We start from the raw sequence: 16,313 nt of genomic DNA, 5'->3' as shown, positions 1-16,313 counted from the left end.
CTGTGACAGGGACACATAAGAACGTGTGATCTTTTCTCTTTTTGTTCCTCCCTCCTCCCTCAGAGCAGGCTCCTTTGTACCACTTGGTTCCAGGTGTGATGGGTGGAGATGCAGGAGGAAAAAAACCAAGAGGAGGGGGTAAATCACACTACCTAGGGGCACAGACTTTCTCAGAGGAGAGAGGAAGTCTTGGGAGGGGAGAACCAGTGGAGGCGCAGCAGAGTGGACAGATGATCAGAGAGAGTGTTGTGGAGAAATAGTGATCTTGGGAGAGAAAAAAAATGCCTGAAGGAAAATTTCAGGAAGAATGACTCAGTTTTGTGATATACAGTTACCCCCCTTTCCCACCAGCCACCTGTTAAGAATCTTCAGGGCAGACCTGCATTTCTTTTCAGTGCTCCTTGGGATCAGATATCTATGCGGAGACCAGCCACAGAATAGCAAAATTTATAGCTACTTAATCCTATGCTTGGATTTCAGACTTTAAAAGTTCTGAAATCTATAATTGTTGATCAATGTTTATTGAAATCATTATTTACATGAAGGATGATTGTGCTAAAGGTAGAAACATAGTGAAATAAATCATACCTGGGAAAAGTTTGCTTTTATTGTCAGTAACATTTTTTTCTAGCTTGTTCTTGGTCTGAAGAGCAATAGTTTCATCTAAGTTTTCTGGAGGGAGGAAGGGAAGAAATATGAAATATAATTTTATTTCCTGAAAGATGATATCAAACTTCTACTAAAACTGTTTAAACCTCACCAGACAGATCATAAAGCCATTCCACAATATTAACATTGTGGTTAAGATGTTTGGCATGGATCTTATTTCTAGGAATCTGTTATTTTGTATTATTCGGGATCCTTAACTCAGCATCCTACTCAGTTAATTGAGTAGTTTCTTCCCATCTCTGGGGCCACTGCTAGAACATGTCTGGGATTGAAGCCTTTAATGGACACCTGTGGTAACTACACCTTGATTTTCCTTTAGAAAACCCAGACCAGGGTCACCTGGGTGGCTCAGTGGGTTAAGCCACTGCCTTCAGCTCGGGTCATGATCTCGGGGTCCTGGAATCAAGCCCCGCATCAGACTCTCTGCTCAGCAGGGAGCCTGCTTCCCCCTCTCTCTCTGCCTGCCTCTCTGCCTACTTGTGATCTGTCTCTGTCAAATAAATAAATAAAATCTTAAAAAAAAAAAAAAAAGAAAAGAAAAGAAAACTGAGACCAGGAGCGCCTGGGTGGCTCAGTCATTAAGGGTCTGCCTTCGGCTCAGGTCGTGATCTGATCAGTGTCCTGGGATCAAGCCCTGCATCAGGGCTCCCTGCTCCATGGGAAACCTCCTCCCTCTCCTACTCCCCCTGCTGTGTTCCTGCTCTTGCTCTCTCTCTCTCTCTCTCTCTCTCTGTCAAATAAATAAATAAAAATCTTAAAAAGGGGGGGAAAAAAAGACCATTCTCATTCTCAGCACATTTGGCTCAGGCGGGGCTAATAACCCAGGCCTGGTTCCTCAGGGTCTCCACCGCCCTGGGCTGAGTGATTGGTTCGAAGATGAGCCCGATGCAAGCCAGGACCATGAGATTCAATGCTAGGACCACAGGGAAAGACGATCTTTTCCTGCCAGGTTTGCCGTGCTGTGAGGATGGAGGTTACCAGCCATCTTTTTCCTATAACAGGGCAGCTTCTCTGGAATGAATCAACACATGGAAAGTCAGTGCAGGGACAAGGGGAGGGATAGATTCCTCACACTACTGGTGGACTTTACAAACCCAACGTTAGACCATCCCTGTCCCTGGACTCCTCAGTTACATGAGGCAATGAATTCCCTTTCCACTACTATACTGGATAGCACAGCTATGAACAGGAGTGGAAATACCTACCTTGCCCCTAAGACTTGTGGCATTTCTAGTCTATTTCCATTGGGTGAACGACAAGTGTGGAATTTGAGTCACAGGGTATTGGTATGAAATAGTGATTGATCTGAAACAATGCCTTTGATCTACTGAGTAAAGTAGGCCTCAAAGGACTATGTATAATATGACCCCATTTTTTTGTTAAACAAGATAAAACAAAGAAAGAAAGAACCATGGTATATATGTGTGCAAACACAAACAAACATCTGTAAGGATATAAACCAGAATGTCACCTGGGTGCCAGTACTATGAGTGATTTTTTTTACCTTTTCTTCTTCTTCTTTTTTTAAAGACTTTATTTATTCATTTATTTGTCAGAGAGAAAGAGAGAGCTAGCACAAGCAGGGGGAGCGGCATGCAGATGGAGAAGCAGGCTCCCAACTGAACAGAGAGCCCCATGTAGGGCTGGATCCCAGGACCCTGGGAGGATGACCTGAGCCGAAGGCAGACACTTAACTGACTGAGCCACCCAGTTGCCCCTTTTTACTTCTTTTTAAACATCATTTTGCATTGACTGATTTTTAAAAAATAAATATGCTCCTTCACAACCAGGACAAAACCAGCAAAATTACTTTCATGTGGAAAAAAATGGAGTTCATAGAGAGTAATTCTGGATCATTCTATCCTTTAAGATTTTTCTCTTCTTCTTCTTCTTCTTTTTTTTAAGATTTTATTTATTTGACAGAGAAAGAGATCACAAGTAGGCAGAGAGGGGGAAGCAGGCTCCCTGCTGAGCAGAGAGTCTTGATCCCAGGACCCTAAGATCATGACCTGAACCGAAGGCAGAGGCTTAACCCACTGAGCCACCCATGTGCCCCAAGATTTTTCTCTTCTAATTCTTCCTCCTCTCTTAGAGATCAGAGTAAGGGGTCATGAGGTCATCTTGTTCAAAGGACATCAGAGATAAATGGTATTTGTTGATTAACTAAACCAAGCAGGAAAACCAAAGGCTTTTTTTTTTTTTTTCTTTAAACAACCCACACACAGAGAGAATGTTCAAGCTTATCACAAAGTTCAAGGAATCAAACCAACTTTTTTGGTAAAGGGCCAGATAGTAAATACTTTGTGGACCATCTGTGGTCTGTGTTGGAATGACTCAACTTTGCCATTGTGGCACAGAAGGGGCTAGAGACAGCGTGGAAACAAACGAGTGTGCCTCCTTTTTCATTATGTGCCAATAAAGCCTCATGTATGGGCACTGCCACGTGAATTGTATATACTTTTCTTGTGTCACAAAATACGATTCTTCTTTGCATTTTTTTCCAACCATTTGAAAGTATAAAAGCAATTCTTAGCTTGTGTGCTATACAAAAATAGGCAATGGGTCAGATTTGGTTCCATGGCTGTAGTTTGCCAACCCTATCACTGATCACACAGTCCTTTATTTTACAGATGCAGAAATTAAGGTCAAGCAAGGTGAGTGCTTGGGACATCCCATGGGACCAAGCTGGTATTTGGCAGAGCCAGACCAGGGGGCATCACTTCTGCAGCTCAGTCCTGGTCTCTTTCCTTCCTACCACACGCAGACCTCACTGCTTAAAATCAACCCTTTTAGTCCTGACCATGCAAACACAATTGAAAAAAACAAAAGGAGGGGTTGAATTTTAATAAAATTGTCTCCATGGAGATATTTGGAAAATGTTAATAAGACAAAATGTAATAAATGTGAAATGTTTGCACTCAAGCCATATCTATAAAGAGTTGAAATTTTCTGGTTAATTTTATTCCTATGCATTATCAAGCTGGTCAATTCCAGTTACTCAGATGTTTCAGGCTATTTTGGTATAAATGATCAGGTTTGTGAAGTAATTATTGCTACATCCCTAATTCACTTTGGACAATGAAGGCTGTTACAGTGAAAACAAAACAGATAAGACTCTCACCAAGATAGGAAACACCTTCTTCTGGAGATATTGTGCCATACTTCACCATCATCTTCACAAAGTCAATCAATGTCTTCATGATAGTAATCAGTGTTTCTTTCTCTTTTGCCTCTTTTTCTATATAAAAGAACAAAATAATTAAAAAAAACTAGTGGAGTATAGCTTCCTCTTTCAGTGTCAATTTATGAAATAGGCATCTTATTGAAATATTTCTCCCTACACTTTCAGCTGAAACCACATATATTTAATTTACAGAAAGGCTGAGATTTGATTCAGAATACAGGATAATGTGCAGGCATACTGAACTTTTCCAGAAATGGGCAATCAATTATAGCTTCTCCAAAAAGATTTACTTTAATCTAAAATACTTTATTAATAGAGTAGATGATAAAGAGGCAGTTTACAACCTGAGGCAATAGGAACTCAAAAACAAAGTTAGAAATTTTGTGACCCAACAATTTTTATTTATTCAGGCTGTATGTTTTTGAGGGCAAGAATGACCTGTTTTCATTAGTCAAATAATATTTGAAAATAAAAACACACATGTATCTTTATTTTTTATAATGTAGGGTTGATCTTTTAATATTAATAGTAGTATATATTGTTTTCTAAACTTTATTTTACTTGAAAGAATATATGCATGTAGTAAAAATATTCTGACAGTACAGAAGTAAATAGTAGTGAAAATAACATTTTCTTCCTACCCGCCCCCCCAACTCCTCTTGCCTGTAGGTAACCACTTTCTTGGAAACTCTTCATAATTTGACATACTGTTCTGCATATTGATGGAAGACAATAGCTGATAATTCCATAGTCATTATATATATATAAATTCTAAAATTTAAAAAAAATTATTTATTTCTGTTTTTGAAGAAAGGTGCTAGAGGAGAGTCCATTTTCTCTATTCTCTTGGCTGCCACGAAGGCTCTCTTCTAAATACTCCTGGCCTTTCCCCCACCATCTTTTCATCCTTCCTACAGATGGGGTTGGTAGGCAATGGCCAATAGTCTTCATTTCTTGACTGATAGGGATTTAGAATCTTTCTTCTTTTTCCTCCCCTGGAACAGTGGGAGGCAGAGATCTGAGACAAGTATCTGCTCTGTAGAATCCAACGATCCTTGTTATTGGCTATTCTAAGAACTAGACTGAGGACAGGGTGTGAGCAGGCCTATTGTTGGATCTCACACTAAGCTGCATTCTACAACCCTTACAACCCAGACTTTATCAGTTATCAGAAATATTTTGGCTTTCTATTCATTTTATTATTTCTCAGTTGGTTCAGACTTTGGGTGAAAAAGATGGGTATTGTCAAAGACCTTAGTGTAAGGATTTAAATTAAAATTCTATATTAAAAAAAAGGAAATTAAGAATGGGTGGGGGTCAAGGAAATTGAAAGATAAGTAAAATAAAACATTCCATGCAGTGGAATCTTTCAAATACCATAAAAGTTCCAAAGTTGGGAGAGAAGAAGTGTGAGAGAGGAAATGGGGAAGAGATCCTGGAAAAGCAATGGTAAATAACTTCAGCTATCACACTGTTTGTTCAAGGTCACATCTGTAAAGTTATCTGGTGTCATGCTAATGTTCTTCCCTGACAAGAAGTGACTCACCAAGATGACAAAGGTTCTGAGCTGGGCATTTGCCATCCAATGGGGCAAGATGGCTGAGAATGGACCCTCAAGATGTACCAGCCCTGTAGGCACCAGCAGAGGGGCTGGTGCCATCTGGCCAATGTCTGGAATTGAAGGACAATGGATGTTCTCCAGAAATGAAAGCTCACTCTAAGGTCACTTCTTGGGGAAATATTTATTACAAATGTTCAATCCAGGGCTGAATCTTTGAACAGAGAGAGGAAAAGCCATAAAGCAGTGCAGAGCACCTGTCTGGACAATAATAACAACAGAAAATTTGCTCATTATTATCTTCCTTGAAGATTAATCAAAACTAAACACGAATTGAAATCTTCAGCTAACCTATTCTGATGTACATGTAAGAGAAAAGACACATTGAGGACTTTGTTTTTAAAAAAACAAATCATTTGCCAAGTGTGTTTTGAGCTCCTGACCTGCTGTGGTCCAATGTTAAGTTCATTTGATCTCATTTCAAGACTGAAACTGAAATGTCTAAAAAGCAAAAATCTGAATTATTTTTAAAAGGATTAAATTATGTTATACACACTGTTCCCACCAAGAGAGGAAAATGAATACAGCCTTTAGAAAAAAAAAAAAAAGATTTGCAATAAGATTTGAAGCTGAGCAAGTCAGGCAGTGACATTGATTTCTCTCCTCATCTGCACCGGGCTTACTTACCTCAGCGTCCTGAACACCGCACATGTCCAGTGACTGTTTTTTTTTTTTTTTTTTTTTAAGATTTTATTTATCAGATAGAGATCACAAGTAGGCAGACAGGCAGGCAGAGAGGGAGAAAGGAAGGGAAGCAGGCTCGCTGCCGAGCAGAGAGCCCTGTGCGGGGCTCGATCCCAGGACCTTGAGATCATGACCTGAGCTGAAGGCAGAGGCTTTAACCCACTGAGCCACCCAGGCACCCCCAGTGACTGTTTTTTGAACAAATAAGTGAACCCTCTGTTAACAAGAAGATTGAATTATCCAGAAACTCCACCTTTCCGGATTACCCTTTCCTAAATATTTTCATAACTAGTATTCTTCTTTTGAAAAAATTGATGTGAACTCTTTTCCCTGAGGCCATAATATATGTCATAGAAGACTGCATTTAGAAACTGAAAAAAGGAAGAAAAAACCCCACCCATACATTTCCTGGAATTACTGTTTCTATTCCACATGGTCAGAAAACACAGTGTTTACCTGAATCAATACTTTTCAGTAGTGCATAGAAGTTTGGGAAATATTGGAGTTCCTCAAAGTTGTCTTCATTGTAGATCTTAGTTCTCCTTTCCAAGCCATTTGTCAAAGTTAAGGTATTAGACACTGTTTCATCATTTTGTCCATTAGTAAAACCATCTTGAATTGTTGCCATTGGAGTCTTCATTGGGGGGGGGGGATCAATAAAAAATAAACATTTTGTTAGAACTACTTACTCTCCATCTTGATTCTTTCCTCTTTGGTGTCCCTGAATGTGAAGTGTAGAAATACCTCCTCCTTTGCAAGCTCCTGCAGGATCAAACCCTTTTACAGGCATGTGGGCATCTAGCCACATGGAAAGGTCATTGGGGCTAAGAGACATATGCTTCACCCGAGGACCCTGGCTCCTGCTCCTGGAGAACAGACAGGGAATTTCTAGGTTCCTACTTGGCCAAGTTCCCCTTCTGTCAGTTCTCATGAGTGTCTCCTCATAAAAATGTCTTTTACCAAGGAGGGGAGCTTTGAAGTCATAGACTTGACGACAGGATACAGGAAAGCCTGTCAGAATATCCAATGCCATCAGAACAGTCACACCATGGGAACTGCTCAGTGAACTTTTAAGGGCTATCTGGAAAGGTTCATGGGACTCTTTCTCCCAGACCTGATCCATTTCCAGTGTTCTGCATCTTAGTTAATGATCCATTGTCCATTCACTGGACTAGACAGAAATTTAAGAGCCTTTCTTGTCTCTTCCTCTTCATTTCCTTCATCTAATCCATCAGTAGCCTTGTTAGCCCTACTTTCAAAATCTATCCCAAATTTGTACATTTCTCTTTTTCTCCATTACCTGGCTCTAGTCCAGATACTTTCATCTCTTACCTTCTAACTGATACATCAACTACTTCTAATCTATTCCCAACACTGCATTTTCCGTGTTGTAGCCAGAGTTACCGTTTTAAAAATATGATCATGTAACTCCTTTGCTTAAAATCATCCAGTGTTTTCCCAATGGTCCTACAATAAAGATCAGAATCCACAGCCTTACCTGGTCTGCCCTGGGTCCACATCCCCAGGCTCATCTCTCATTGTTCTCTCTGTTTGTCAGCCACCTTGCCCTTGTAGCAGCTACTTGGATACTCCACATTCTTCACTACATTCTACCTCTCATATCCACAAGTTAACTCCCATTCAGCCTTCAGTTTTGGCTTAAGTCACTTCCCTGAGCCCAAGTCCAGTACAGGTTCCTTTTTAACAAGGTCTCATAGAACCATGTTTCTCTCCCCAAAGCACTTAAGGCAGTTGTAGTTAAAATAGGTGACTATTTGAAGAAAACCATCTACTTTTTCCATTAGACCTTAAGCTTCATGAGAGCAAGGATCTATCTTTTTAAATGAGCATTACATCCCCAGTGTTTGGTTCATAATTGGTACCTCAATAAATATGTACTGAGTGAATATTTCATTTGCATTAATGCATTTAGATGACAGTGAACAGGTCAAGCATATGGATGTTTTAGAGATGGGTGAATAAGGAGTACAAAATGGGAGTGAAAGATCAGGAAAATACAGTAGTTGTGTCACTTTCAGTTCAGATGGTTAGCTTGAGTGAATGTCTTAGATTCTTTGATAAATCAAGAATGTTATAGGTAGATCTTTAAAATCTGTTTTAAAAAAATGGAAGCTGGTGGAGATGGGAAATAGGGAGACCAAAAGGGAGCTGTTATGCTATCCAGTAAAAGAAAACCCCAGACCCAGTTTCTGTTTTCTAGCCTCCTCTAAAACAGGACGATAGGCCTATATACTCTTTTTCCTTGTATTTGGGATACAGCATTGGAGGGGATGAGGAGCCATGGGGTCTGGGTGCTCTGGTGGAGAAGTAAAGGAGAGGTGAAGAGTTTGATATTTTCTTATATCCCTCTGTGGTCAGCTCCGTCTAGAGTTTTATAGAGAATTCAAAGTGGGAGGAAGATTTTAGTAGCGTGGCGATGCCAAAGAAAAAATGAAGGGGCATAGAGCTGGGAAGGGGAAGGAAGGGGGAATGACCAGCCCAAAGAAAGGATGGTTGCAGGCCTCTGAACCAATGCAAAGAGGAAGGAACAGGTGGAAAGGCAGAGAGGCAGCGTCAGGGAACTAGCTCTGGGAACACAGGCTGGTGTGGCAGAGGACCAAATCAACCCGAGTTTCTTTTTTTGGGCTCTGGAGGCAGATGATGACATTCTGTGAACAGAAGTTGTATACCGAAAGAGCTGTGAAATATTTGGTTCCAGTCCACTGACATTATACAAGCAGTTGCTATGTGGAATGGTTATGACATTTCCACCTAACATTATGGGTTAATGTACTGTGGAGTATAAGATGTAACCTTTACTGTGTAATATAATATAACCCGTATCTTCATTTTCAACTGAGAGTTGGTTTATATCTTTTAACTTACTGGTATTTCATGAGTATATATTTTAAGTGGGTTCAACGTGTCACATATCCCAAATCTTCTTTGGCATCAAGTAAGATATTAATTATATACAGGTTGTATTAATTACATACAAATACAAGTACACACAGATGCACATCCATGCACATGCATATGCACACATTCATAACATGCATATGAAGTCACATATACATACCACTTTCTCTGGTATTTTTCCAGCCTGACTTTCAGTCACGCTTGTTGGTTTATTGGGTTCCTCCTCATAAGTGTTGGCTTCCTTTGAGATCAATTTCTGTAAAACCTCTGCTACTTCATCTTCTAGTGTGTGTGCCTGGCTTTCTGTGATCTGTTATAAAGAGTGAAAACATATATAACTGCTATGCTCATACTTGTGATTAAAAAATCTAGACTAAACTCTGGTTAAATACATTTTTTAGTAGATGAGAGAATCTTGTGGTCCCTCTTTCTAGATAACCTTTGTTTATGCCTCTATTAGTTGTTGGCCATTCTAGTGACTGCCCCAGCCCTCCTGGGAAACAGTGCCTTTGGGCTGTACAAATAATCAGGCCTGTCTTTGGGAATCCATGGAACGTTTATTTTGAGAAACACCTTGAGGGTTTGTTTTTTTTTTTTTTCTTTCTCTCTCTCTCTTTTTAAAAGATTTTATAAATTTAACTGAGATAGTGAGAGAGAGCACGAGCAGAGGGTGCAGAGGGCGAGAGGGTGAAGCAGGTTCCTTGCTGGGCTGGGAACCCAACATGGGACTTGAACCCAGAACCCTGGGATCATGACCTGAGCCAAAGGCAGACGCTCAAACATCGGAGCCACCCAGGTGCCCCTCAAGCGTTTTTTCTCAACCCTCAGCTGCAGGTCATGGCAGCCTCTGAAACAGACAAATTTAGCCCCCTGCTATGGCCTGACAGAGCTGTACAAGGTCTGGGAGTCAGGCTGAGTGATGACCTAATTAAATTGCTTAGAGTTTCCCAAATGTTGCTTGTCTTTGCTCCTGTTAGTCTCTTATCACAACTCACATATCTTTTACTGCTGTTCATTAAATCCTAACCATCCTTTTAAGCTGACTTCAAACACCTCCTTCTCTGAAGCTCTTCCTTATTGCCCAACTGCATATAACCCATCCTCTGGCATGCTGGACTGCTTTTACGGTTCTGATGCAGCTTGCTTGGTGGGCATGTGTATATTTGTGTAGTTCCTCTGGTAGACTACAAGTTCCTAGAAGATTGTTGTCTTATTTGTCCTCACAACCCATCGTGCTTAATATAAAGTAGAGATATTAGAGACATTCGGCTACAACTTGGACCACGTAGCTTGGCTTCTTAGCAAATTCCAAACTGTACTAAGAAATGGGTTTATTCACATGCAGGACTTACGAGGCCAAGATTCAGCAGTTTAGAAACAATCTTATCAAATACTCCTCTGTCATTTTCCTCATAAATCCTGGTAGCAATTTTCTGGACGATGTCTTCAGCAGTTAAGGGAGTTCCATCTAGTTGATGAAGGCCATCTGGATCATCTAGAGGGCGTAATCACAATTCCACATCATAGTTATCAAAGGCCTATTTCTTTTTTTTTTTAATATTTTATTTATTTGACAGAGAGAAATCACAACTAGGCAGAGAGGCAGGCAGAGAGAGAGGAGGAAGCAGGCTCCCTGCAGAGCAGAGAGCCTGATGCGGGGCTCGATCCCAGGACCCTGAGATCATGACCTGAGCCAAAGGCAGAGGCTTTAACCCACTGAGCCACCCAGGCGTCCCTGAAAGGCCTATTTCATGGATTGTATTACATTTACAATCTGTACCTTGCTCTTGTACACTCAGGTATGATTGGAATGCATTTATGGTGTTGTTTGGTCCACATAAGCCCTTGGTTAGAAATAAAATTTTACTTCAAGGTGAGATGCTAAGGTGGCAATGGAAATTCTGAAAGCTTCTTATGTGATTTTAAGTGAAAAGATGATCTGAAGACAACACAAAAAGCCTCTCCATTTTTTATTCTCACTAATAATACAAACAAGGTTGTATTTTTAAATTTTACAGTGGGCCATATTTATGTAGTATGCCATATTGTCCAAAACATCCTTCTATATACTATGTAATTTGATATTCCATTTCCATACAAAGAATAGACTGGTAATATCTGCACGTGTATTTCTTCCACTGGCAAGTTCCTGGCCTGAGGGTGAGGGAACCTGCCTCACACTCGGAATCAGAGAGGTGTGCTGAAGATTTGATGATTTATCTGGGATAAATATTTACTTCTAAATGAACGTGTGTTTGAACTCCTTTACGGAAGATAGCTTAATGTGATAAGTCCCTTTCTCTAGAGAACAGGGAACTTATTTTATGTGTCTGATATTTAAACTTTTAAAATGAGACAACAGATTTGGGCAAAGCAATATGTAAATCTATGTAAATCTCTGCAGAGATGCTTGCAAATATGTGTCCTTGGCTTTCCTGGGAATACATTTGGCAGCACTACTTCAGAGGAAACAAGAGAACAAGAGCCCATCCTGAGGGAAAGGCAGTCGTGTTGGTGGCAAGGAAACACAGCAACATGTCCAAGACAACTCTCAGGAAACAGCTGATCTTTTCTAACCTAGAGCACATCGAGCAATATATTAGTATGTGCAAGTTTACAAGCCACTTAACTCTTCCTGTCACCTCTAGATGGATTGGACGATCAGAATTTTAGCCCACCATACCACTTGTTATCTATATATCCTTGGACCACTGTAAAGGGTGATCATAGGATTATCTGTTTCATGGGCTTATTATGAAGCTTAGATAGAATAAGATGTAAATGTACCTCTTAAATTGCAAAGTATTCTATGAAAGCTGGTATGCAGCATCATGTGAAAGCTAAAAAAGTATTATATGTAGTAGATTTGTACCAACTGTGATTATATTCTAGAGAAAATGGAAATTGAATCTCTGGTCAAATTCTGCCTAAATAATTCTGATCATATTTACTCAAAGAAAGAAGAGCCTCATATTTCTATTTTTATTCTGTCCTTTTTCTTCCATGACTTTGAGGATTCAAACAAGAAATTTCTCTCCCAACCTTCCTTTCAGAGTCCATACAGCTGAAGGGATATGCCGTCTTGGGCAGAACATTTTCTTATTGTTTGAAGAAAAGCTTAGGAAACTGAATAGAATGATTATACATGGAGGACCAGAAGCTTCCTGACAGTATATTATTGCTGAGCTGTCGACCAAGCCATTAGCTATGAGCCCTGGGAGCCCCTGTGTATCAGAGTGACTAATAAACAGAAAACACCCTAAGAAAAAAACCATACAACCGATTTCCCTCCTGACTGACTGAAAATTGGGTTCTTCATCCACGTTTTTCAGGAGCAGAGACTCATTGTTATTTAGGTCTGATTCTTCCATTTGTGGGTTGCAAGACAGACTCTCGGGAACATGTGGAGCAGAAACTACCCAAGGTCTATGCAGAGGTGGAAAAATTTATTTCCCTTCCCACTTAATCCCTCAGGATCTGAAAAAAAGGAAGAGCACTGGTTGCCTGCTGGAGCTGGAAAATAACTGAGATGACTGTTTTTCAGTTCATTTACTTCATAACAGGGAAAACATAAGCAATTCTCGGTAGAAACAGCCTCTCTGCTCTGCTGCACTGCTGCCTGCTCTTGAGCCAGGAGCTCAGACTTCCCTAGCAGACCTTTGCTAGATGGTGTTAATCGTTGACCACTTGGGCATTGCTCCTTACCTTCACTGATTTTACCTGGCTTCTCTAAAATGGAGAGAATTACTCAGAGTGACTTCTCTACTGCTCATGAAAGCATATTTTACCCTCCTACATATACCCTCAGAGGGAAACCAAACATGAATTCAACATCCATAACTTTTTTTAAGCAGCTACAACATTCTAAGTGGATGTAAAAGGACCGTCTTCCAAGTCTTCATCTGCCCTGCTATTTTTTGAACACTTGGCATCTATGTACGGCACCTGACATTCATTTGTCCAACACATATTTTTATTAAAGTCTTCATATGGGCCAGAACTGGAAACAGATTGATAAAAAGTTTAAGCATGATACCTAACTACACAGAGCTTTTTGTCTAGCTCATAGTCTGAAACATAGTAATTGCTCAATGAATATTTGTTTGGTGAATGCACACAGGAACCCCAAAGCACTACTTCATAAAAGAAACTTGGAAAAATCCTGAATCACATATCCTGTGGCAAACATAGAAAAGGACACCCGATGGGCCCTACAAGCCCATCTGGAGGTTTCATAAATGTGTAAAAGTATCCTGCAGAAGTTTTGCTCCCTCACTTTTTTACTCCTTTTGGGATGTAAGTCTGCATGCCTCTGAGGTTCCAGTTAACTTGGTCGTCACAAACCCAGCTGGTTCCAGGATTTCCAAGGTCTAAGAGGAGAACAGTAATTCACTCATAGACCATTATCTCCAAAAGTCTCCTCTGTAGTCTCAAATGGACTTGAAATGACTCCTAGGGTAAATCTAGACCTATCAGGGGTAGGACTTGAGAGTTCTGAACCCATTTGGGATGGTAATAAAACGTTAAACAATTTAAAAATAAGTTACTCAAATTAGTGGTCAGACACAAACAGATCTATAACTCTGTCTGCACATACAACAAGTTTGACCAAAAAAAAAAAAAAAGGTAGTCAAACAAACATTAGACTATTTTTTTAAATTTTATGAAATTAAACGGTCTGTTCAATCAAAGTAATTTAAACTATAAAATTTTCCATTTTGTATGCAGCTATACCCAGTACCTATTTATTTCTAGTCCAAATATTTCAGGTTAAAAAGTAGAATTCAAGAGAAACACATTTCTGTGAGTAGTATACAATACGAAATGTTTCAAAATATAAACCATCTCCCCTATCCCGTTCATATAGAACACACTTCTGAATTTTCCTCAGGCTGTGATATCCAATGAAAGTAATATTTAACTGGTAGTTGTTTTCTGGCAGAGATAGCCAGGATAATTCTCTTGTGGCCATGGAGCAAAATAAGAATATTAAAGAAAATTTGTAGTCACTTTTAAGCAGTGCTCCTCAGCTCAGAAAACACACTCTCCTCCTCCATGCTCAGATACAATAGTTCATTTATTCCCTGGAGTATTATTTTATTTGCTCACTCATTCCTTTATTCACCTATTCATGCAGTGAATTCATAAGGATTTAGACACTGGATATACAATGTTTCTGTTCTAGTGACATTTCCAGTTTAGTTAAGAAAGACATAAATCATAGGTAGTCACACTTAGGAGTATAAAATTACAAATTACATGAAGTGTCATGAACGAAAGAACAGGTTTCTATCAGATCATATGTGCTGGATGAACACAGGAATCTGTCCTTCCAGGACTATGGAAGCCACATTAAGGATTTGGGTTTTTATCCCAACACAAATAAGAATCTACTAACGGGTTTTATGCAAGAGTGGCAAGATTGTACTTGTGTGTTGAAAAGATCACTCTGGCTGCTCTGAGTTAGAGAAGGGCAGAGTGGATGCTGGAAGATCCATTAGAAGATTTTGCTGTAGTTCAAGTGAGACATGATTAGAGTTTGGACAAGGATGGCGGTGATGGAGGATAGAGAACAAAACTATTGTATATATAGGTAATATATACATATTTCAGAGAAGGAGAAGTGTGGGCTAGTGTTATGAGACATCAGGCTATAGATGATAATTAGGGCCATGGAAAGGTTAGAATGACTAGGGAGAAAGATATGACTAGGAAAAGACCTCTGAAAAGAAAGAAATGGCTATTTCAGCTTTTGTAACGAGCATTTTATTGATGTAATTATTTGAGAATTATGATATTTTCTTTGTACTAATAGTTAAAGTAAATTGAAATGTTAAAATGAATTCAACTGCATAAGATATAGACAGCAGAGTTAAATTGTTTTCAAAGAATCAGTAAAGGAACCTTAAAATGAGAAAATAAAATTTGGGCTTCTGTGAAGCTGAGGCCTCACACAAAAATTTGGGCTTTGCCTTAATTTTGATCCTAACTAATAAAGGACTATGAATATAAAGAGGCTATTTTTAAAACATAGGACTTTCTCTTAACCCACAATGGGGAGACTCCAAGTTAGAGAAAATAGGAATCAAAAGTTTTATTTCCTCATTTACCTTGAAATTTATGATTCAGCCCACTCTTAGTAGAATCATAATCATCAATCAGTCTTCGATTCTTGGTTGAATCAGCGTCTTCCACATTTAATTTATTATCATATGGGGAGCTTCTAATGGATTGTCTTTCTTTCTCAGTTTTTTCCTTTTCTGTTATTGCCTTTAGCAGGTTGAAGTTATCAACAAAGGAATAATTGCTTTCACCTGGCTTGTTTTCTGGAAGAAAAGCCCCCAAGCCCAACACATCCATTTTAGTTAAGATTTTCATAACCTACATTATTTAAATTACATCATAATTTCTTTTTACCTGGAGGGTATGTTTTTTTAATCTTGTCTGCTTCTGCTTCAGCAATCTGGGAAGTAAATTGGAGATAGACCTGGTTTTAAATCATTGCTCCAGCATTTACCAAATATGACAGCTAAATAATTTAATCTCTGTGGGATTTCATTTTCTTATTTGTAAAATGTAGATAATAATTTCTATTTCAAAGCATTGCCATGAGGATTAAATGAGATAAAGAAAGGGCAGATGGTCTGCAAATATTAATTCCCTGCTCCTGTAATATTGGTGAAAGATAGATCTGATAAGTTAAGCAGTCTTAAAATAGAGTGGATGTGATACTGGATTTACTGGGTTATTATACAGTCAGTTCTATGTATTATACAGAATTCTATGTATGTAACTGTTAAGATGTACAATTTCCCAAAACATATGTTCCATCTTAATTTCTGCCAATTTATTATTAAGTTCCTGAAGTTTGTGAATTCAAAATGGCTAAAATGTCACAGCTTAATTACATTAAATATAATAAGTAAAATAAAATGAAATAGCATTTATAATTTTACTTTTGACCTACCTGTTCATTCAAAGGTCTTTCTGCACTTAATTCTCTATTATGTAGGGGTTTTTCTAGAATAACCAAACACAAATATAAATTTTATTGTACAGTGGAAAGATACAATATGTATCTTACTACATAAAATCTCCAAAAAAGAAAAACAAATATTAGGAGAAATGTTTTTGGATGCCTGTGAACAAAAATATGTATTAACAAAGATAATCAAGATTATACAGTAACAATGATTATCAGCGTTGCCTTGCTTATTATCTTGGTGCACTTCCTGAGTT

The 16,313-nt window shown here is 38.9% G+C and overlaps 1 protein-coding gene across 1 annotated transcript in view; it reads right to left on the bottom strand.

Moving 5' to 3' along the window:
* SCG3 (secretogranin III) overlaps nucleotides 1-16,313 on the bottom strand; it is a gene marked incomplete at both ends in the record, with an annotated part of 35,528 nt that overhangs the window by 18,654 nt on the left and 561 nt on the right. The window contains 8 exons of the mRNA XM_080807408.1: nucleotides 589-672; nucleotides 3,791-3,907; nucleotides 6,612-6,789; nucleotides 9,235-9,384; nucleotides 10,427-10,569; nucleotides 15,185-15,400; nucleotides 15,492-15,537; nucleotides 16,042-16,094. Coding sequence (XP_080663534.1) covers nucleotides 589-672; nucleotides 3,791-3,907; nucleotides 6,612-6,789; nucleotides 9,235-9,384; nucleotides 10,427-10,569; nucleotides 15,185-15,400; nucleotides 15,492-15,537; nucleotides 16,042-16,094 — 987 coding nt within the window. The remainder of the gene's footprint in view (nucleotides 1-588; nucleotides 673-3,790; nucleotides 3,908-6,611; nucleotides 6,790-9,234; nucleotides 9,385-10,426; nucleotides 10,570-15,184; nucleotides 15,401-15,491; nucleotides 15,538-16,041; nucleotides 16,095-16,313) is intronic.

The sequence above is a fragment of the Martes martes genome (genome assembly GCF_963455335.1).
Source record: "Martes martes genome assembly, chromosome: 7".
Lineage (NCBI taxonomy): Eukaryota > Metazoa > Chordata > Mammalia > Carnivora > Mustelidae > Martes > Martes martes.
This window is presented reverse-complemented; position numbering and strand designations above follow the sequence as displayed.